Source organism: Lepidochelys kempii, chromosome 7 (genome assembly GCF_965140285.1).
Source record: "Lepidochelys kempii isolate rLepKem1 chromosome 7, rLepKem1.hap1, whole genome shotgun sequence".
Classification (NCBI taxonomy): Eukaryota; Metazoa; Chordata; order Testudines; family Cheloniidae; genus Lepidochelys; species Lepidochelys kempii.
The window spans coordinates 76252269-76276791 of record NC_136386.1 but is presented as its reverse complement, the minus strand read 5'-3'; the positions used below and the strand labels follow the sequence as shown (position 1 = coordinate 76276791).

Here is a 24523-nt window from a genome sequence, read left to right as displayed (position 1 = left end):
CCCTGTTTAGAGTGGCTTGACTGGAGGGCCAACTCATTTCTATATGGAAGGCGTAGGCTGAAAAAGTTGTGTGGAAACTGAAGCAGAGCTACCACATTGCCATGTCCAGCCCTGAGGAGGTGCACAGTGATAAGCAGCTTGTATTATCACAAAGGGGTTCTTTGTTTTTATTTTGCAGCAATCGCTGTCTTCAGTTAAAATTAAGCAAGGCACAAATAAAGTGGCACCAGATTTCCAGCTCACCAAGAGAAGAAACAACTTTGGTGTTCCCCTTGAGATTCTTGCACAAGAGGCAACACAATGCCAAGTTCCTTTTGTTGTGACACAAATGGTGGAATACCTAGAAATGTTTGGTAAGTTGATTACTTGTTCTGCTTTCTAGAAACTTTTAGTCAAAATAAAGAGCTATAATTAATTTGCTTTGGGTAAGCAGGACCACAAAGGAAAATTGCAGCTAATGGGAGAACATGTAAATTTCCACTCTTTTTATAAACAAGTCTAAGTGGATTTTGATTGGGTTGGTTTAGAATGAGGAAAAGTGACCTGCTGAGTCAAACTCCCTGGATATCAACCAAACCAGAGTTGAAAACTCCTTGTGGAGTTAAAGGGTGGTAATGAAGGGACAGTAATTAAAAACAAAACCAAACAAAAAAACCCTGGAAATACTGAATTAAACAACTCTCTTTTGGGGTGTGTGAGATTGAACAATTAACTTATTTGCTTCCAAAATGCAGTTTTCAGGTCTCTGGAGACACTATCTATAAACTGTGTTTTAATTTTCCTCCTTATGTATTTTATAAAAAATGGTTATTTCATTTTAATAGGCTTGGATCACGTAGGTCTATTTCGAATCAGTGGCTCAGTGAATAAAATCAAAGCACTGAAGCAGAAGTATGATCAAGGTGAGAAGGTGGACCTCATTAATGATGGTGACATTGATTCTGTTGCAAGCATCCTTAAACTTTTCCTCAAGGAGCTTCCAGTGGCTGTTTTCCCAGACAACTTACAGGCTAACCTTCTTAAAACCTTTGAAGGTAAAACAAAGGCTAAATTAATTTGAAACTTCCATGGTATTGCACCTGGGATTACTTTTTTTGTCCAGAAATGGCTGACTAGTGTACACACAGCAGAATTTAAACACTGTAATCAACAAATGTGCGAGTGTTTGCATAACTTCACACCTTAAAGGGTGGTCATTTCGTGGATTCTCCTAGTCAGTGTGTCCAATTGACTTACAATAGAACCTCCGTTTTGAACACCTGGGGAATGGAGGTTGGTTGTAACTCTGAACAAAACAGTATGGTGGTTTTTCAAAAGTTTGCAACTGAACGTTGACTTAATACCTATTTGAAACTTTATTAGGCAGAAGAAAAATGTTGCTTTTAACCCTCTTAATTTAAATAAAACAAGCACAGAAACGGTTTCCTTAGCTTGTCAAATATTCTTTAAACTTTTTCCCTTTGTTTAAAATAGTATATGCCGTATTTGCTTCCCTCCCATTGCTGCCTGATTGCGTACTTGTGGCTCAAAATGAGGTGTGTGTGGCTGACCAGTCAGTTTGTAACTCTGAGGTTCTAGAGTATGTTGCAAATGGCGTTCAATTTACAATTATCCAAGACCATAGTTATTGCCTTAGCTATTGCACAGTATTGAGCTAACACAGCTAAAGTATTTAGGGGTTTCAATCATTCTCATCCCATCCCTCCTATTAAAGTGAGTTGTGTTTGTGAACTCATATTTACCATTAAAATGTTCATTTTTGGTGCAGGGAAAGTGAAAAGATGAATGTCATTGGACTTGGAATTTTAAACCTTTTCTGTAACTGCAGTACTATATTTATGGTGGAAAATACCCTGAAACTGTAAATGTTACCAATTAGTAGGGAAATGAAGACTGATATGGTGCTGAAAGGGTATAATTTCCCAGCCTTTTCTGAGCATGAGTCACACAGCATGTGGCAGATCTCCAGCGAGAGTCACAGCTGACAATCCTCCCACGGCTTTTTCCATAAGGTCTTTGGTTATCATGTATAGCCAGTTGGTAATGTCTTATACTCTCCACTAGAAATAACAGGAAACGCTATATTTTCTTGCCAGGAGAGGAGGACTGCCACAGATACAGGATAGAGTCCAAAGACCTAGAGTGCTCCATAGGAAACTCCAGTAACTAGGGAAATGTTCATAGTTTAAAGCTAATGTGAAATAATTAGAGGATTAGTCTGAAAATTACTGGCTTTAGGCATATATGCTCTTTTTTCCCTTAGTATCTTTTTTTTTTTTGTTGTTGTTGAGGGAAACCTTTACAATAGAGTAAATTGTGTAGTAAAACTGGTATATACCTGGTAAGCTTGTATATATGTGGCCATGCTGGATGCTTAGAATACCCATCTGTTAGTAACTGAATTAAAACTTAATTCTTCACAGATAATAAGAACCACATGGCTGAGTGTACACAATATCTGAAAAGGTTATTAAGCAGCCTGCCTAAGGCCCATTACAGCCTTTTCCAGTTCCTCTCTACCTTTCTGTTGAAGGTGGCATCACACAGTGAAATGAATCACATGACCCTGGAAAACCTTGCCATTGTATTTGGGCCCACCCTTTTCCAGTAAGTATTTTACTTATTTAGATTTATTTTACAGCTGTTTTTGCTTGTATTCTTGGATCCCTCTCTTAAAAACAAGAACGGCAGTCATCAGAGATATTGATGAAAGAACCTGCTGTACACTGTGGAATGAATGAAAGAGAAGCAGAGCTATACAGAATGTTGATATAGAAGCCTCATGCCCACCCCAAAATCTGAGTGCATCTGCCTGGAACATCAGCACAGGTCCAAAGGCTCAGCTGACGTGGCTTTACCCTGCCCAGCATGGGCACTCTTCATTTGCCTCCTTGTTCTCAGGCTGGGGGTGGGTAAGTGGCCTATCCCACCTCTTCAGTGCCCTCATGGGTGCTGGAAGTTCCCCTTTTTCTGCAGGTGGCACCAGCTTCAGGGTAGCCACCCATTAAGGGTTCACTTCCCCCTCTTCTGATCCCAAATGTCTTCAGAGGTGTTAGGAAGCCACCAGACCCCTCTTTCCCTCTGAGGGCAGCAGAGGTGAAGAAACACTGACTCATGCCTCTAATTTAAAAGCAGCGGGTGTGGACATCCCAGAAACCTTTAGTATTGTAGTTAAGGAAACCTTAGTTGGTTCCCTAGCAAACGGTGTTAGTCACCATGGGGTACCTAAGAGTGTAAGGTTGCTAGGGAACTTACCTTAGTGGTTTACTAGCTACAGCATTAGGAATTCTGCAAAGTCCCAGGCCCAGCTTTCTCTGGGAGGAGGCAAAAGCTTCTGAGGAAGCCAGCTGAGGCTCTTCTGTGCAGAGTGATTCTCAATGGTACTGCCTGGTGTGGTAGATCAGATCCTAGTTGCCTTGGGGACGGTAGGGAACTTAAACCATGCACTATTCCCTGTATATTTCTCTGAGTAATACTAAGGCTTGACTATTAGTACACTCCACAACTGTTCTATAAACTGTCAGCCAATCAAGTTTCTGGAAGACTGACACTAACTCCATTTGGTATAACAAGGAGATCTTGACTTTTTTTTTTTTTAAAGATTAACATTTACTGATTTGAGTCAACATGAAGATTTGTTTTCACTACTGTGTGGGTGCATATATCAGTCAGCTACTAAAAACTTCTCCCCTCTGGCCTTCTGCACTCCCTTTCCCCGGCTTCCTTTCACCTGGTACACAGTAGTTTTGCAAAACTGTGTGTAATGCTTTTGCAAAAATATCCATCTTCCTCTTTCTCTAAGAAAGTCCTGACCCTGTTTTGGTTCTCTCCATTGGTTTTCCTTAGCTTGCTGTATGTGACTTAAGCACCTTCTCCCCTTGCTTAATGGACCCTGCTTACCTCTTCCCTCTACCTACTTTTTTCTATCAAGTTCCCTATGGTTGGAACCACCTCCATAACCCCATCCTCTCCTCCCAGTCCTCTTCTAAAATAACTTTATTTCCAGAGGCCTATAAATCCTGGCCCTTTTCCTCCAAGGGAGTGGAAACTACCTTCTCACAATGAAAACTAACAGGAAAATAACTCAGGCTGTGAGACCCTCAAGCTTTATCCCTCTGCTTGCTGCTGCATTATTTGCTTTGCATATGGGCTTGAAAGCTCTTCAGGTATGGATCTTCTCTTGCTATCAATAAAGCAGAAGATACACTGATATTATATGAATAATAGAACTGGTTCAAAAACATGCCAACTGTTCTTCACAGGAATTTTTTTTGTATTGAGTGGAAAAACTAAACACAACCTCTTCCCCCAGCAACTTGCAATGTTTAATTGGTATTTGTGTATTCTATTGGATGCTTTTCTCTGTTTTTCTTTAGTTCATTAGTTTTTTAAAGGTATTTTAGTCATCTAGCTGCAGATGAGCACCTAGCAGCATTTTCAAAAATACCTGGGGTCCAGATTCACTGCAGAACTGCTAGGGGCCTTGCCACCCAGTGTAATGGAGAGCCCTCAGTTAGGTGCCTAGATTTCTCCAACAATACATGTGTGTGGGGGGCATCTAACAATGGGATCTCCAAAAACCAGCACAATTAGAGGGGAACTCCTAAGTTCATCTCTTGCAAATGTCTAAGCCCCACCACTCTGAGGGACTTAGTCCTAAGCCACTTTTCCAAGAGGCACCAGGGTGGGAGATGGTGGCAGACACCTCCCTTATCTTGCCCAGGATGTGGGAAATGCATTCGACTCCTTCCTCTGCAAAATGGCACAAGGATGTGGACTTGGGTTTACCACCTTACAGGTGACTGCCCTAACTACTGGGCTATGGACTCATTCTCACTTTCTCTGGCCCAACAAATATTTATACACCTTGGAAGTGCTTCCATAGGAGAGGATCACCCCAGACTGTTCACAAACTGGAGGCTAGGGCACTCACCTGAGCAGTGGGAAGGCTACATTCAAATTGCTGCTTTTTGGTGGGCAGAGTTTGAACCTGGGTTTTCCAGAGTCTGTGAGTGTGCTAACCAGCAGACTCAAGTTATGAGGGAGGCTGCTGCCTCCTTAATCCCCAGCTATTTTGTGAGGGTTTAGGTATATACTTAAAACACCTACCAGATCAGTAGTTGCAGACAAGAGGGATGGGGGAACACCTAGTACAGGATCCTTCTGGGGTTTAGGTACCCAGCCAGTGCAACTGAGCTAGCTGTGCCTATGCTCACTGGCAGAAATTCAGGCACCTCCAGTATTGGGCAGCAGCTGAGCAGGGCTTTTGGGGATCTCAACAATGTCTAAATGTTAGACTTAGATCCTTTTATGGATCTGGTCCTAGGCACCTATGTGCTCAACTTCATTGATTTTTAGGTGCTTTGAAAATCCCACTAAGTGCCTCTGTACGTCTTTAACCCTAAACACCTTTAAAAATCTGGACATGAATGTCACAGCATGAACTGGCCCTTTATGAGGATTGGGGCTCAGCTGCATATGGGCCATGTTTAGATTGCTTCTCTAGTGGAGTGAGTGAATGCTTACATCACGTGATGGTGTGGGGGAAGAGAAAGATGTGCTTATGATCAAAATGTGTGGAGAGGAGAGCTGGATGTCAGTGCTCTATAAAGAGCAGGAGAGGGGGGAGTACAGGAAGAAGCACTGGGAAGAAGCAGGGCAGCTTTCAGAAAGCCTTTGACGACATCCCTCATGAAGGGCTCTCAAGCAAAGTAATGGGGTCCTCTCATGGATCAGTAACTGGTTAAAAGATGGGGGAAACAAAGGGTAGGAATAAATGGTCATTTTTCAGAATGGAGAGAGGTAAATAGCAGTGTCTCCCAGAGCTCTCTACTGGGACTAGTGCTGTTCAACATATTCATAAATGATCTGGAAAAAGGGGCAAACAGGTGGCAAAATTTGCAGATGCTAGGAAATTACTCAATATAGTTAAGTCCAAAGCAGACTGCAAAGAATTACAAAGCAATATCATAAAACTGAGTGAGTAGGCAGCAAAATGACAGATGAACGTCAATATTTATAAATGCAAAGTAATTCAAACTGAAAAACATAATCCCACCTATACATAGACAATGACAGGGTCTAAGTTAGATGTTGCCATTCAAGAAAGATCTTAGATTCATTGTGGATAGTTCTTTAAAAACACAGCCTTTTTGGACTGCTGTTGTACCTTGAGCAAACAATGTTAGGAACCATTAGGAAAGGGATTGATGATGATACAGAAAATATGACACTGCATAAATCCATGGTACACCCCCACCTTGAATATTGCATCCAGTTCTGGTTGCCCCATCTCAAAAAAGATATATTAGAATAGGAAAAGACACTTATTTTTGTTGCCCTTCTCTGTACATGGAACAGTTTCTAAATGAGGAGAGATTAAAAAGACTGGAATGTTTCATCTTGGAAAAGAGAAGTGTGGGGTAGGGAATATGACAAAGGTCTATACAATCATGAATGAGATAGAGAAAGTAATAAGGAAGTGTTGTTTACTCTTCCCATAACACAAGAACTAGGGCTCACCTAATGAAATTAATAGACAGCAGGTTTAAAACAAACAAAAGAAAGTACTACTTCACACAACACACAATCAACCTGTAGAACTCCTTGCCAGCGCCTGTTGTGAAGGCCAAAACTATAAAGGGGTTCAAAAAGGAATTGGACCTGTCTTCCATGGACTTATCTATGAATGGCTATTAGCTAAGATGGTCAGGGATGCAACCTCATGCTCTAGGTGTCCCCTCTGATGGGAGTGGGCGCCAGGGGCTGGATCACTTGGTGATTCCCTGTTCTGTTCATTCCCTCCAAAGCACCTGGCATTGGCAGCTGTCAGAAGGCAGGATACTGGGCTAGATGGATCATTGGTCCAATCCAGTATGGCTACTATGTTCTTAGCTTGAATTATGAGGTGGAAGAAACCAGTAGTTTAGGGTCCCCAGGACTGGGAACTCATAGTGGAGGATGGATTTAGGTTTTTCCTACGCTACCACCCTCTGAGGAGCTACAGCAACTTATGCTACTGATTGGAGGGGGAAGGGACTGACTGACCCCCCAAGAGGTTTGGAAGCTGAATGTGGGAGAAGGAGAGTGATAAGTGTGCTGTAGAAGAGAAGACCCTCACCAAGGAAAGGGTGGTCCCGGTGAAACTGGGGTGGAAGGTGTTTGGGTTTCTACTGACACTCAATAAAGGGTGGACCTCTGACTAAGTCACTTCAGCAGCCTGCGTGTACTGAAGGCTGAGAGAACTGTGCTGAGAGTGAGAGTAAACTGAGACTGTGACAGGCTCAAAGTCAGGCTGGGTAGATGCCTGTTCTACTTCCCAATGTCCGTTTCGGAGTTTCTTCTAACAATCCCAGACTGATCGGCAGAAATGAGCAGCTGATATTGCTGAAAATGGCTTGTGGACTCCCCTCCCAATTTTTAGTTAGTTAGTTAGTTCTTACAGTCATGCAGCACCCCATGTTTTCCTTCTTGTGTGTTTGAAGTTCTTCCACAGGGTATGGCAGAAACTTCTTTGTTCATCTGCTTTACTATTAAATAAACTAGATAGTTTACAAACTCTCCTGCTGCTTACAGTGTGCCCCACTTATGTTCCAGGTGCAAATTCTTGCCATGATGATCGCCTGTCCTAATCTAATGATTTCTATGGCTATAGACACCTGTCACGTGCATAGAATCAATGGTGGGAGTTGGAGCTTAATATTCAGAACATGGAACGGAGGACACAGAGACTCAGAATATAAAACATGCCACTGTGTTTACAATTTACAATGTATAGAATCTGAACTGTATATCCTTAGTCACTGTGATCTAGTACAATTCCACTGTGGAAAAAGTAACACTTTGTAAGACTGATATTAAATGGGAAGACAGTCCCAGGATCATTAAAAATGTATGAACATCATGTGACAACATTGCACATTAAATTACAGGAAACTAATGTAATGATTGATGTTGAAACCCATGAATACTTCATAGGCTGATTTCTTCCCGAATTTTTTTTTCTCATAGTGCTGTAACGAATGATGAATTGACATTGTCTCATAATGCTTTGATGGTATTTGGCTGAAACGCTTTTCAAGTCACAATCTTTATATACAAATGGCAGCGGCTCCTGTACTTCCTCCCACTGCGCTGTCTGATGAGGTCCAAATCTGGGAACAAAACAAAAAAAATTAAAAAAAAATGGGAGGGGGGCATGGGGTGTGTCTGAGGGAGAAAGTGTAGATGAGAAGAGTGCTCCCAGTCTTTGTTTAGTCACATTGACCTCTCTGCAAAATCTGTCTCCTGCTTCTGTCACTCCTGGCCTTTTACTCCACCCGTATTCCACATATCCTTCATAGAAAAATACCAAATCAGACTCTTCTCTGCTTTTACCCTTCATATAGTTATTTTACCACTCCCTGTCTCCTCTCCAACCACTTTCCTCTCAGCTTCTGACACCTGGCTTTGCCTCATCACCCTCTCCCTCATCCTTAGCGACTTCAGCTTTCCCTTCTGTGTCCTGTCACCTTCTTGTTTAGTGCTTGACGCTGGTCCAACTCTTCCATAGTTCAGACTGGCCATTCACTCAACCTTGTTTTTGCTAAACATTGCTTGTTCTCTGATCTTTCCCTCCCCAAGTTCCCTGTAGTCACCCTCTCCCCCCCCCCCCAATCACCTAGTAATATTTCCCACTTGCTTTCATCTCTTCTCATCCCTTCTGTGTCCTCCAATCCATCCATAGCAGCTGATCGAAACAGTAGGTGGATCTCTCACTCTGCTTTTAGGAGAGAAGCATTCCTACAAGTAGCCCTTGACCTTAGCTCCTGCTCAACACCTCCAGATTTCTGGACTGGTACCAAGCCCTATGCCTTTACAAGTAGGGCTTGTCAAAATCTTTGCAACTTTCGTTATGAATAAAATTTCTATGAAGACTCTCCAAACAATTACCAGAGTGAAAACTTGTGAGGTTTAGTTGCCAAAAAGAAAAACTTCTCAATGTTGTGGGGCTTTTTGGTGTGTTTTGTTGACAAGAAGGAAACCTCCCAATTTTATGACCAGTTCTAGTTGTAAGATTACCAGTTTAGCACCTTTTACTTTTTGGCTTGATATCTAGGCACAGTCTCCACAGACTCACTAGGTTAGCACCGCTTCTAGCTTGTTGGGGTGATAAGGCACAGGGCTTGGTAAATTTAAAGACTTTTGGGTTCAATATGGCACATTTAATTTGGGATAAAACAATCTTTAATGATTCCCATGGATCCCTTTTTAATTGCCTCCAAACTATACATTGTAGTGGTGATCTCCTCCTAACACCATTTGTCTTCAACACAAATTGATAGTTTAAAAAAAAAAAGTCAAAGGCCAAGGGAGATTCTTAATCCTGTTTACTCAGTAGAACAACTTTACAATAGTTGTATTGTCTCTAGGAATATGTTCCTGGATCTGATTTGTTAACTAGATTCTTTTTATAAAACATGCAAATTTGCAGGTGTGTCATGGCTCTACTACTCAGCAGCAATATCTGAAAAGGAGTATTTTGTTCTTAAGCTACTTAAAAATTAGAGCTAAATAAATATCTTCCATGAATTTTAGAGTTTGAACTCTAGACCTGAACTAAGATTCACATTATGGGAATGTGGGAACTGTGAGCCTAAGAACAGGGTCTCCTGAGAAATAAAGTGGAATGGACACAGGCTTTTTCCTCTCTGTATGTGAAGAAACTGGACAAACTCAGTGTTGGGGCTCCTAGCTGAGGGAGTGGCATAGGATGGACTGTGGGGAAAAGAAGTTTGGGAGGGTATGTTTATGCACTAATAGCAAAAGCCTGGCATGGACTTTGGGCACGTACTCGACAGGAGTAGGAGCGTAAGGTCTGATCTACACTATTAAAAATTAGATCAACTTAGCTACGTTGCTCAGAGCTGTGAAAAATTTTGCACCCTGAGCACTGTAGTTAGGCCTATCTAACCCCTGGTATAGACGTGACTAGAATTGTTCCATCAACTTCGTACCGCCTGAAGGTGATGGAAAAACTTTCTATATCTATGGAAGAGTTAAGTACGCTACTGTGTAAACATGGCTTAAGTCTAGACAGGAGTATGTTCTGTGTTAGAGAAAGGGCTGCTTGTGTGGGCTGAACCATGCCGCAGCATGTGAAGGTTTTGGTGTTTGGATGGACTCTTTGAGCCCTCACAATCTGCAGAGAAGAATGTGGCCCAGGCACTGAGGACCTGGGTGAAGGACTTCTTTGTCTGAGGTAATTTTGGCTTGTCTGTCATCTTCTGGACTTCCCCGCCCTCCAGAAGGGGAGGGGCTTAGTTTGGCCAGAGGACTAACCTACCCAGAGTGAGGAAACTGAAGCATGGCAGTGTCCTGATAGTGAGAGGTAACGGGTCCCCCCTCAAATCCATATAGCCATTGTTGTTCAATCCTGAAGTTTTTCTAAGACAAAGTTCTCAGAGTTCAAGGGGAGTTTTACCGCAGGTAGACAGGAATTAGGCACTGGAACTAAGCCCCAATATGTACATTTGTATGTTTAAATCACATTTGAATAATCAATGTGCTTTCTGATTTGCCAAACAAAAGAGTGGTGTGTGTATTTGTACTTAATTCCCAAGAGTTTGTGAATTTCTTGTTGAAATATTAATATTTAGTGGAATCAGGAGTTGGTTTAGCACAGTGCATGAAGCTGAATTAGCTCTAGTGCTTATGTAAATGCCCATACCGTCTCAAATACTTTATGGGGAAAAATGTACAGTTCCTTCAGGAAACAAAATTACCATGGCACTAATAAATCCCTTGATTTTAATTAAATGATTCAGAGAATTATCTACAAGTAGATTTCTGCATGTTTCCATTATGTTTAATGATAACTTTATTACATCCATTATTAATATAATGCAGCTTCAGAGGATGCATTGGAACACAGCTTTTTTTTCCCTCATGCCACTTTTAGACTGTGTCCTGCATTGTGGTGCTTCCATGGAAGTTAAGTATGATTTGACAAGATTGCACAGGGTTGTTATCCTATGGACCCTCACAGAAAGATGTGTAATATGACTTTAGTGAGAAAAATTTGAAATCACTTTTTAAAACATTAAAAACTTAGCGGTGGTGGCTTTCTATATTTTGTCCTTTTAACAGTATTTTCATGAACAAGTTGGTCAGTGCCAGGCCCCTGCTAACAGGTCCCACTACTTGTTTCTTTGTACTACTGCAGTGCATAAAGGCCACCGATTGAGGATCAGGGCTCCTTTATGCTAAGCATATACATGCCTGTAATTAAAATATAGTCCCGGTCATCAAGAGCTTTTTAACCGAGATCATGTCCTAGAATATGTTGGAGAACTGGATAAAATCACTTGCTTTGAAAAATTCTCCAGACCACAAGAATGGGATTCGTGGATAACTGATCAATGGATCATAGTCTGAGCACTACGAAACTTAATCTATTTACTTTTCTCCTGTTTAGAATTCCTTTCAGTCCTTTGGCTCATGAAAAACAAATGCTTTGTAATGCACTCCTGCTGCATTTGCTCCAGAACCATGAGATGCTATTTGCAGACTCTGACAGCCATTTGTCACACACACAAGGAGACAACACTGAGGTAGGAAGATGATGATTGATTCTAACAGATAATCAAAGGTGCTTCATTAGGTTGTAATGTATTTCTACCTTAGGCTTGTATACAAGCAGTAATAAATCACTATAGCTATACCCTGACAAAGTGAATATCAGTTGCATGTCTAATCTACAAGGGAGACTTTATATGTTTGTTTTCTAAAGAATGTAAATGAGAGTTAAAGCTCAAGTATAAAAATCACCACATTTTTCTACTTGAAATATCCTATAGCAGCATTTTCTTGCCCGCAGAATTTTCATAGGTAACTCTTTTCTTTTATCTCCTATACAGTGATGACAAGCAAAGGCAGAAGAGTAAAAATGCCTTTTCAGAAGCTATTGAGTAAAGACTCACTTTGACTGTCCTTAGGCATGCACTGCTATAGAATAATATTGGTTCTTCAATGTCTCCTTGTTGCATTGTGTTTGTCAAAACAGTTATGATTTTGCACTTAGTATGGATGACTTTCCTTCTATAATAGTACTGGTCTATGTGGGTAGTTTTTTTCAAGTTCCTTCCATTATGTATTGTTGCTGTTCAATATAGATCTTTTTTAGAAATCCATTGTAGGAGGGTAGAGTAGCCCAAGGTGTTAACATAGTGGTGAGATCTAGGTTCATAACCTAATGTTAAATCATGAAATTACTATACAGCGTGACACATCTGGCTGCTCTGGGCTGGTTTACCAGGGGCTTTGCAGATTAGGACTGAATCTTGCAATATAAGATGTGCCACACTATGAGAGATGTGTTGTCCAAGAGGTCTGCATTGTGTCAGGCTCTAGGCACTGCTAGAGATTCCTCACTTTCCTGAGCTCCAGCCATTGCTGGTATTGAGGGATGGGGGTGGAGGGAGGGCTAGAGCGAGGGCACCTAGCAGACTTTTACTTTAAAGCTAAGATTTATATTATTTTTCACATGTATTGTACAGTCCATCTCAGCACTGGAAGCATTAACTCTGGGCAACTATCTATCTGGGAATAATGTCACAGGGCATGTTAATTACTTGCTGGGGACAAAGGAAAGGTGAATAACAACATTTTAAGTTCTGTGTTTCCACGCTGTAGGACCTGGGTCTTAAGACCTCAAAATAGAATTGTTGCAGTCCAACATGCAGTATTCTTAGGCCCCAGCCTGATCCTGCCAAACTTTACTCCTGAAAGTAGCCCTTATTTACATTGCATTTCATTTCATCAACGTCAGTTGGGAATTCTTGCGTGAATTTGTACGGGATGCAGCATTAGGCTAATAGCTGCCTAGTTGTCTGCCTCTACCAACCAAAAGTGTCAAGAAGATAGGAAGTGCCAGCAATCAAAGCAAATCTGCAGTGAAAACACATAAGAAACAAGAGGCACTATAAAAGGCAGCTCTTTTGCTTTAAAAGTTAATTTGTCACCCCACCCCTCACTCCCCCCAAAATGTCTAGCAGTCACTTCAGTCTGTCTAGGATTGTGATGACAGGGAAGTAGGTTCACTGAAAGATCCTTTTGAGTTATTTAATGAAGCCCCAAAATAGGGCACAGCTGTAGGGTTCTCTCACTCTGTCTGAGGTGAGCCTCTCAAAGAAAGTGTGTGTTGGGAGTCGACAGAGTTTGTTCTGTGGGTGATCTAATTTTATTCTCGTAAGTTATGGCAGGAGCATGTAGAGTTTTGGATAGGCATCCCTTCATATATTATTTGTCTAAATAACTGCTTAAAGTTCTTTAGACCTAAAACCAAACCCGGTAAAAGTCCATGCACAGGTCTCATCAAAACACTAATCGGCAAACCAGATACATTTCTTGGAATGGAACTTAACTTTCATACCTTCTCTTGCAGAAAGGATTTCTAATGCAGACTCTTTCCTTACACCAGTTACTCTCATAGAGGTTTACACCAAAAGAAGGGGAGGTTGTGGTGTGGTGTGGTGGGGAAGGGTTTTGTCCGCTCAAGGTGATGCTGCTAGTGTTTCTTTACATACCTATATTAATAGAGTTTTAACGAACTCCTACCACACAGAAATTCCAGACATAGGCATAGCTTTCTCCAGGCCCTGATAAAGAATCTGAGATAAGTAAAAAGGACTTGTCACTCTTTGCCTGGAAAAGTACTTAAGTATGCTATCCAATCCTATAACACCCTTCCTCCAGAGGAGTTCTGTATGGGCAAAAGACTCCCACAGAGTTCCAGGGAACTGGTGCAATTGGGACTGTCTGGAACTGGATGGAATGACATGTGAATCCAAGTGCTCTCCCACCACAGGCTCTGAAGAACTGATGCATAGAGATGACAATATTTTTAAAACCTGAAGAAACTTTAAATAATCCAATTTAAACAAAACATGTAGTTGCAAGTGTCACTAAACATTCCTGACCATTTCTGTTCACTGTGGTTGCCTGCAGGCATGGTGATGGTGTTGCATTACAATGTGCTGCCTGGATTGCATGGGCACTGAGTATCGGAAACCAAAGCTTTATAATCTTCGTCAACACTCACAAGTTGCAGGGATACTGAGAAGTCACTTCCTCTTCCTCACAATATTTTAGAAAGGAGACTGGACACTTAAGTGTGTGTTTAACCGGAGGCCTTTCAAGCCATGTCTTTGTTTTACCATATAGCATATCACTAGCTGCATGGGATGGACAAGATTAATTTAATTTCACTAGGTAGAATAGCTACCAATCCAACCTTGTTACAGCACTTTGTCATGCTCTTTTGTCCCCACTTCTCTGTGTGGGTGTCAGATTCTACTGCAATCTCTTTCCTACCCACTGCTGCCCTTGACCTGTCTAGAATACATCTCAAAAATCTAAATGAAGAGGTGAATTGCCAGGCTTGCTTGCTTGCTCTCCCTATCTCTGTACAACAGCCACAGAGATTCCTCCCCCAAAATAGTGTCAGTTAAGCTTTTGCTTAGTGACAGTGTCAGTTAGTGTCAGTTAATAGCTTTGGCTAGCTGGCAAGTATAAAACTGAGCAGAAATGTGACCTACCTGTCTGTCTTTCTGCATTCAGGAAAGGGAGCAATTGGAGGGAATGACTACAGCACTAGTAACAGGTTTCCTGGCCAGATTTTTCTCTTATCTTCCTTCTTATATATGTTTGGCCTCCTTTATCCTATGTTGGTAGAGTTGAATGTTGAGGGGACTGCATGCTGAGTTGGTCAAACCTCACTCATCGCTGTCGCGATTCCAGAACTCGTTACATGCCTTCTAGGAGACTATATAGACTATGATGATTCGAGCTGGTCAGAACGTTTTTGACAATATTTCACAGGGATGTATTGGTTTCAACAAAGTTTGGTCAGGAAGGCTTTTTGTGGTCCAGAACTCTGGTCAGAGACTGAAAACCTGAGCTGCTTGATCCAAGAACAGACATTTTGACATCATTCATTTATTTCATCCACTTCAGGAAAATGTCCAAAAGGTGTTTTCCTTCCAGTGCAGAATAAAACAAATGTCAAAACCTCAAAAATTGCCATGAAACAAAAGCTTCAACAATGAATCTGACATACTGCTGTGCCACCAGTCCCGTGGCAAGTTAAATACTCCTTTAACTACAAAATGGCTTTGAAAAAAGTATCTCAATTTTCCAGTGGATTGAATTTGTGGAGCTTGGACTCAAAACGCTTTTGCCTATGTCTCTAGACTTAGAAAGAGGACCTCAGAGCTATTCCGATTGACAGCTATTGGAAATGCTCTGTTAGTTTAAATGGCTAGAGATCCTGATCATGAATGAATGATCTCTGTATTAATGCTAATACACATCACCATGGGCTGCAAAGCAACCCACTAAATATTTTCATAGGGACAGCTGATGTGGTGTTAAGGGACTTAATTGCACCAGCAGTGATTTTTTTTTGTGGGGGTGGGGGCAGGGAGGAGCGAAAGTAAATTCTAGATGTATATTTCCTCTCACAGCTTCATTAACATAATTGCAACCAGGAATCATTTAACACTGATTAATTTTGTGTTCTGCCTCAACCAAACCACCAGATACAAAAGCCCTGAATTTGGGGGAAGGTTTGATCCTGAGCTGGATCCAAATTTTTTGGCCCAGTTCCATCTCTAAGCTTGGTTGAGAACCATACCTGTTGAAGTGAACAGAGTTCTTTCTTTGCCTATTGCCCAGGCATCAGGTGTTCGGTGGTATTGTGACCAGGGTAGGCCAGGCTGCAGAAGCTGCTCTGGAGGTGCTGCTGGTGGTGGTGATCTTTCAGAAGATTGGATCTGGTGTCCCCCATGAAGCTCTTAGATCTGTCTGAGGCTTCCTTCAATTTATGAGGCACTAAAACAGCATTAATTCTATTGCCAAGCTAGTCTCTCAGGATATATGTATATATATAATATATTTTTTTGTGGTAGCAGGAAGTAATTTGCCAGTATTTGAGAGTCACTTTGGTTATATAAGCTACTGGGTTTCTTGTTACTTGAAGGTACAAGTAGGCAATGGCTGCAGTGTGAGATAATGAAAAGGAAATATTGTTTTGTTTACACTTTTTTTCAATGGATGTCTGCATGCTGCAGAATCCGCTGCAGCTTTGTGTTCCAATCCAGTTGCAGAGTGGGACAGGAAATTTCTCTCTCTCTCATTGACTTTCTTTATATTTGTCCATTCTTTGACTTATTTCAGGTTAAGGAAAACATTTAGTCCACTGGGGGAGGGGAAATGTATCAGTGAAACCTACATGGAGGAAAAGTCCTTTGCTTATGCAGATCTATGGGGCATTGGGTCTTTGTTTGTTTTTCAAAGGTAGGAATATGTTTCAGGTAAATAATACTTTAGCTTGTGCAAGTGAGATTCAGACAGTAACCTGAATGTGTTGTCTTGCTTGGACATTTAAAATAAAAACTAATGCCTAATTTGTTCTCTCTGGGTGGAAAGGAGGGGAAAAACTCAGCCAATCCTTGTGGAGTGTGTGTGTGACAGGGAGGTGCCAGTTCAGTGGACTTATTCCTACTGTGCCCCTGGAACTTACAGCTGACCATCCTGTGTAGTGGGGTTGTGCACTCTGGAAAGGGGCAGCGCTAAAGAGCAAGGTGATTGGTGAGGGAAGACAAAAAGGCGACCACCTCCTTGAAATTCCCCAACTAAATTAATATTTCACTTCATCAGTACTAACATAGGTGCTCTCCCACTCTTGAGGAGGACTGTTGGGTTTCTCCCGCCTCAAAACATGATGATGGAGGATGAGAGGGAAATGCATGCTGATACAAACTGCTCTGGGAGGAACAAGAGCGGGGAAGTCTTGGATATTGGGTTTCATTTCATAGTATGTGCTTCACTTCATAAGCATGTATATTCCCCAAGCACAAAAAGGGCAAATTGTTCAAAATGGAATCTTGTAATTTTGTAAGTAAAATACTACAAAACTGATCAAATACATCAGACCAATAACTAATTAGGCTGACCACTTTTGTATCTGTCCTTTAAATGGTGATACAAAACACTGATAGAAAACGGGAATGAAAGATCCCTATGCAGGTCTGTCCTTTGGGGGACAGATTTCTGAACAGGACTTCTTAAAATATAGACATTTTAGTCAAATTTGGGGAGATTAAGGGCTATGTTGTGGCTATAGGTGCTGCAGAGGGGGTTGAGAAATAGAGGATCTTCATTTTCATTTTTAATTTTGTTTAATATTTCCCAGGACTTTATCAGTGTTTATTACAAAAATTAAAACAATGAAAGTTGGTCCAAAAATTAACTTTGCAGTTTTATGGGTAAATATCGCTCTTTTCTCCTGTTTTGTTTTGTTTTGTTTAAACTTTCAGAAAAACCCTTATGTTCTGAAATGTAGTCAGACACAGTCTTTGTTGTTCGACTTTGCTTCTGGAAACTCTATCTTGGTGATTACAGGCCAGTAAGCCTAACTTCAGCACCAGGCAAATTGGTTGAAACTATAGTAAAGAACAGAATTATCAGTCATACAAATGAACACACTATGTTGGAGAAGAATCAACATGGCTTTTGTAAAGGAAAAATCTATGCCTCACCAATCTGTTAGAATGCTTTGAGGGTGTCAACAAGCATGTGGACAAGGATGATCCAGTGAATATAGTGTACTTGGACTTCCGAAAATCCTTTGACGAAGTCCCACACCAGGTGACGTAACTGCCATCTCTCCTTCCAGAGCAAGCAATTGGGTCTGGGGTGTTCCAACACTTCAAAAAATTTGGGTGATGATTAGTGTAAAAACCCAGTCAATGGCTTTTGTAAAACCCAGGGGTTGTGTGTGTAAAAACATAAAATGAAGGCACTTAGGTATATTAGAATCCTGGAATGAAACTGACAGTTTTCTTCCACTTGGTGTCAGCATAATGTTCTTTATCTGTCCTAAGCTATTAATTGCATGTTAGCTTCAGATGGATCTTAAAATGTCAGTTGTGGTTCTGAATACCTGACTGAAATGATGCTGACTATATTTGCTCCTCATTTCAAGTACTTTATATACTACAAATAACCCATTTTTTTTTCCACCTCACCGCCAATGATACCAGAGTCTTACTGAATGGTGATTAGAGCTGTGCAAATAACTGACTTCATTTCTCTAGCAATTCTGAAAAAGTGAGAATTTCAGTTCAACCCGAACTGAAACCAGTTTTTTTTTTTTTTTGGAAAATCGGAATATTTAGTTTCATTTTGGATCAAACAGAGTGTTTGTTTCTCTTGACATTAAATGTTTCATGTTTGGAAATTTTTAATAAATGTAAAGGAAACGAAAGGGCTGGACTCTCCACCATCAAAAGTGGCAGTACTCTCTTCTATAGCTCAGTGTTATGGCATTCACCTGGGATGTGGGAGACCCAGGGTCAAATCCCCACTCTGAATCAGGGATTTGAACCCAGGTCCCCGCTCACTAACAACCGGGCTATAGGGTATTCTGGTGTGGTCTTTCTCGATCTCTCCTACTGTGCAGAAATAAGCATTGGGCCAGAGAGAGTGACTATAGACCAGCTGTAGGGATACTCATCTTGGAGGGTAAACATCTGGGTTCCTGAACAGGGATTTGAACCTTTGTCACCTGTATCCCAGACAAGTTCCATAACCACTGGGCTATTGAGTATAAGGTGGTGGTACTACCACGGTTTCCTTGAATGCTGCCTAAATCCCTCTGTGAATCTAGTCTGAATGATTGTAACAGGTGAGAAATATCACAATAGTTCATTTTGATACTACCCTTTTTTTTCCCCCCTTGAAACAATTCACCATAACTTGACACACACCACATTTTTCAGAGTGTGTACGTGTGTGACAAATTTCATCCAGTTCTCTGGCGGTGATGCATTATCTTTCCAACAGTTACAAAATAAGAGTTCTGCCACTTTATACCAGGGTCATTACCCCTTGATTTTATGTACTTTCTGTGATGCCACCTGGAACTGGGGTACCACTGAACCCTCTGACCCACCAGACTGGGCTCCCTCTCACACTGTGCTGCTGTGACAAGTTGCAAAGCCCTCCGAGCTTGCATTTTCCCCAGCATTCACAATAGTGAGTTTTAATAGATACACCAGGAATCCTCACGTCTGAAGATTGAATTCATGGCCCATCCTGTTCCTTGCTGTCTATACAATTACTAGTCCTGTCCTAGATGTTTCTTTGCCCTCAGTCCAGATCACATTCAGAAGAAAATCCCAATGCAGTGACCTCTATTTCAGTTGCTCATCTGTCTCTCATGTTACTGAAACTTAACTCTTCTTCTCATTTGAAATTTCATTTGAATCCTGCTCTTCGCTATATGCCTGATGGTGGTCCTGAAAGAGTCCAGACGATCTGAGTCTAGCGGATGAGCTCCTCAAATCACTTGGATTTTGAGACAGCTCTTCAGCATGTGACTTTTAACGGGTTCAATAAAGAAATATATACAGATAGATTTAAAAAGGATTGGTAAACTTCTGCCAGTTCATTATGATTTCTTTATAGCCTATTGCCTGCAGTACAAACCTTTCTTTGTGTGTAGATTGTCTGTTCTGTCTGACTGCTTAAAACAGATAAATATTCCAGATTAACTGAGAGTGAGAGGAATCCCTTACTTTTTCTGACAGTGGCATGGTTACTGTAACTAATGACTGGCATTTTGTGTACATGCATGCCGCTGGACAGCTGCCATGCCCTACCTCCTCCAATGATCCTGTGAAATAGTTGCAACTAAAGGGTTTTTGTTAATACAGTTTCACAATTTTTCTCCTGCCACAAGCACAAAGGTCCCTTTTCACAAGTTAATGGCTATGAAATTTGCAAAGTTTTGTCAGTCACCACATCAGTGGCAATGACCATTGTACTCCTGCGTGAAGTAAGGCAGTGGAGATTCTTACGACCATATTAGTGTTCTGAGGCTCAGCTTGGCAGCTGAAGCAGTGTCTGTTTTGATTTGTTCTCCACTTCAAGGCAAAATGGACCGTGTGCGCTCCCAAAACTTAAACTACTCTGAGTTTGAATTTCTGTCAAATAGCTCATGACAGCTCTGGAAATGTAAACAATAACTACCAAAATTCAGCGATCAGGTATTAATATGCTGCAAATACAAACAGTCCTAGACAACACATGAGGAATGGTGAAAGGCTAGGGTAAAGAAAGAGGAGGAACTTCTTTGTTTCTCCCAGGAACACGAGTAGCCCTACAGCTGCTGATTCCTGGGTTGTGAAGTGCAGCTTTAGTGTTGCTGATTCATTGAAATATTCTGCTTTCTTTTCTTGTATAGTAAGGTCTTTCTTCACTCTTTCCTAGACTTATTTTTCCCAAACATACATGCCTATGAAAATGACCTTTTAGAGGTGTTGGATAAAACAACACAAACTTCCAGACGCCCTTTAATAGAATTTAGGAAGGAAATGTGCTTCCCACTGAACAAAACAAACTCATTAGGCCATGATAACTTAAATACACACAAAAGATGGAAACATCTGACATTAAGGTTCTGCCAACAGCTTTAATTCTGACCTTTAATTTCAGATGGCCATCCATGTAATGAGTATTCTAAGTAGTACAAACACTTCAGAAACTTTTCATCTAGGTGATTAGAAATGAAAATGTATCACATTTGCTATATGCTGGCTACTGTCTCTCTCTCATCAGTAATGAAGCCTCAACCTGTTTAAGAATTACCAGAGAAATATGAAGGTGAATGAGTTAGAAACAGTGCGGTTGCCAGGGAATGATCTAGACTAAGCAAGTTCTAATACACCTACTGGAACACTAAACTGGGTACAGAGACAACATCTACCCCTATGTTAGAGATAAGAGAACCACGGCAGGAACATGGGTGGGCTTGACCCCTTAACTGATACCCAGATACTTGCCTTTGTATTTGTAAAGCACCTTCCATCTTGGCATGAGAGTGCTTTACAGAAACTAATGAAATGTGCCTTAAAACACCCATGTGAAGTAGTTATTATACCCTCTCTGCAAGAAAAGATTTGAGGCATAGAGGAGATGGTGTGAAATGACAAAGGTCAGACACAATGAGCCATAAACTGAACCCAGATCTTCTCAGTTCTTGCTTTAGTCACAGATGGTTGTTCCCCTGCTAAGAATTGAGATGCTGATCTGTGGACCACAGTGGGCCTGGGTCTTTGATCAGTATGTGGTCAGGTAGTGGCTTGTAGGTTGTCATGAAAAGTGAGAGGCGCAACATTAGACTATAGGATCTCTAGAGCATATTGGAAGAGTAGATGGATTAGAGTAGAAGGGGCTGGAAGGTCAGACAGGGTCATAGTTAAGTGTGTTTGTGTAGAATGTAAACTCCATAGTTCCTGACTGCCAAATATTTTAGGATTTTTGCTCACCAAAACATTCTGATACAGTTTTCTGTTTACAGTGTCAGAAATACATCTACTTTAAGGGACAGGAATATTTTTGATACACCATTATGCCTAAAGGACTGTTGGTGTTAATCCTATAGATTTACCACAGATGGCAAAACACAGAAAAATGTCGATTTAGGACTCTCTATTTCTATCCTGTGTCTCAGCAATTGGATTTCTTAACTTTTTAATTCTATTTTAATGTTTTTGTCTGGGAATTAAATGAACAACTTTGAGATTCATAATCCTTTTCATCAGTCAGTGCAGGGGAGCCATTTAACAATAATAAACAGTGAGCTGAACTTACATCAATAAGTATTGCTCCTGTAACTCAAAACCACAGGGCTTTTTATATAAGAAAGCCCTAACTTTTGCATATTTCACTGTGTGTCTGGCAAGAAATCCATCAAATGAATCCCTGAGAAGTGACAGATGAACAGAGTATTTTCTTTTTTAAATGCCTGACTTGCTTCTTTATTTGTGTTACAAGTCTGGCTTTCAACAGCCTTTATGTTCAAAAGATGAACTCTGTTCATCTGTCACTTCTCAGGGATTCATTTGCTGGATTTCTTGCCAGACACACAGTGAAATATGCAAAAGTTAGGGCTTTCTTATATAAAAAGCCCTGTGGTTTTGAGTTACAGGAGCAATACTTATTGATGTAAGTTCAGCTCACTGTTTATTATTGTTAAATGGCTCCCCTGCACTGACTGATGAAAAGGATTATGAATCTCAAAGTTGTTCATTTAATTCCCAGACAAAAACATTAAAATAGAATTAAAAAGTTAAGAAATCCAATTGCTGAGACACAGGATAGAAATAGAGAGTCCTAAATCGACATTTTTCTGTGTTTTGCCATCTGTGGTAAATCTATAGGATTAACACCACAGTCCTTTAGGCATAATGGTGTATCGAAATATTCCTGTCCCTTAAAGTAGGTGTATTTCTGACACTGTAAACAGAAAACTGTATCAGAATGTTTTGGTGAGCAAAAATCCTAAAATATTTGGCAGTCAGGAACTATGGAGTTCACATTCTACACAAACACACTTAACTATGACCCTTTATGTTCAATATAAGCAAATACATTCCCAGCTATTTACCCTCACATTTATATTCCATAATGGTTTAGATGCTTTACTAAGATGCCTGCAAGACAAATTTGTATTTAAAATAATATTAACAGTTTGTAGAACTGCTACAATGCAGTATCTAATTGCCCTCTTTAACCATTAGACATGGCACACTAGTACATGTATGAAGTTTTAAGTGAATTAAGAAAGTTGTGCTGTTGACAATTGAATAAACTGCTATGCACTAGATAATCAGTGAACTGTGTTTACCTTTCCCTTCACGTGCCCTTAGTAATTTTGGATATTACAGACAAAATAGGGGTTTTTTTCCTCCTCTCAGTAGATCTAGAATGAGGATACTTCTAGCAACTTCTCAATTACCAAGAGACTTGTCAGCTAAAACAATCTGTCTTTCGGTCTGCCTAAAATTTACTCTTAGCAACAGAAAGCTGCATTCCCCCCTGAGCTTCTAGTCAGCTGGAGTTATGAAGCGATGAATGTCTCATGTTTTCGGACCACAGACAGCATAAATGGATTGAGACTTAACTCCAATTCCATGTAATTATCATTCCTTATGAAGCCTGGTATGTTTTGCTAGGAACATGAAAATACAGTGCAGCTGAAATGAACCACACTCAAATAAACCTTCAGTAATATGCAGTGTCTAAAGCGAATCATTAGGGTTCTCCTATGTTCATAATGACCTACGAGGAAAAATTAAGAGGGATTTTTTTTTAATGTCACAACAAAGGTTGCTTTTGCTCTAATTTTATTTTAACACTTTGCTCTGACTTAAAGACTGAATTTTTAAAAAACTTATTGCTGCTTTCTCCTCCAGCAGAAGTTGCTGTCGGCTACATTTGTGTAAAGGAGGAAGGAAAGTAGCAACAGCAGCTGAGACTGGATCAGCATCAAGGATCAAATAAATCTCTTGTATATCATGCATTGCAGCCTCTTCTGTGTATAAGTAGGAGAGGGCATTTTTGTATTAAACTGCTTCTCTTTAGAGGTTCGCCATTGCCAATATTACTAGAAAAGGCAACTTTTCAGACAAAGTAGGATATGGAAGGTCAGGTCAGACTGTGGAAAGGGAGGAAAGAACTCCACATCTTGGTTTCTTCAGATGAGTGAATTCTAATATAAGCAGCAGGATCCTTTTTGAAAACTAATTACAAGCTGTTTAGGGGGAAAATTCTAAGCTAAATTTGAAGTCTAATCTTAGTCCTGGATTAAAAAAAAGCTTTCCATGGCTGGCATGCCACCATTGTGCTGAAGGCTTTAGGATCAATGGGGTATGTGTTTAAAGCCTCCAGTTGGGTTTTTAATTTTTTTTAAAGTAAATTGAAATGGGGGGAGGGGGAAATCAGTGGGTAAATAGTAGGGATAAAATTGTGCATATTAACTCTGTAACATCAGCCGACATATCAAGTAAATGCAGAGCTGAGGGTTGCAGTATCCTTAATTAACACTGCTGCAGCACATATGTAGTGAGCTGAATACTCAGTCTGGAGACTATTGAAATACCCTTATAGTATTTCCATTTCTTCTCTCTCTCTCGCCCCCCCCCCAATTCCTTTCAATTTTGTCACAATTCATTCTTCTCCCTCTTCTCTGAGCCTCTTTGGTAATAAGTAAAAAGTAAACTAGAGTTTTAGGAAGGAAAGATTCTCCCCCCCCCTCCACCCCAATGGAAAACAATGGGCCAGAACTGCTCCATTGAAATCAGTGGCTCCACATTGTTTTGCACCAGTTGAAGATTTGACCCATTGCTTTTCACTTTAGTGCTCAAGAAAACTCAGATCCCCTATCTGCTGACCAGATATGGTACAAATTTTGCCACTTTTGAGTTCTGCTTTACATACTCTAACAGCAACTTGGGTGAATTTACAAAAAGCAGCTGCAGAGTGACTCAGATTCAAGAATCTGCAATAGTTCCCGAAATAGCCAGAATATCAGCTTTGAAAGTCAATTGCCTTTTTTTTAAACACAACTTTTGCGGGTGGGTGGAAGAGAAGGTGAGCAGGGAATGGAAGAGTTCTGAGAGAAAACAGGCAGAGTTCA

The 24523-nt window shown here is 40.7% G+C and overlaps 1 protein-coding gene across 6 annotated transcripts in view; it reads left to right on the top strand.

Annotated features, from left to right (window-relative positions):
• Positions 1 to 271: 271 nt before the first annotated feature.
• Positions 272 to 24523, top strand: part of FAM13C (family with sequence similarity 13 member C) — a 199984-nt gene continuing 175732 nt past the window's right edge. For 2 of the 6 annotated variants that reach the window (XM_073353373.2, XM_073353369.2), the window contains exons 1-3: positions 774 to 1034; positions 2424 to 2607; positions 11456 to 11591. In XM_073353373.2, coding sequence (XP_073209474.1) covers positions 788 to 1034; positions 2424 to 2607; positions 11456 to 11591 — 567 coding nt within the window. In that variant the 5' untranslated portion in view covers positions 774 to 787. Of the gene's footprint in view, positions 354 to 770; positions 1035 to 2423; positions 2608 to 11455; positions 11592 to 24523 lie in introns of those variants that run through there. The other 4 variants (XM_073353371.2, XM_073353370.2, XM_078853799.1 and 1 more) reach the window with 4 other exon arrangements.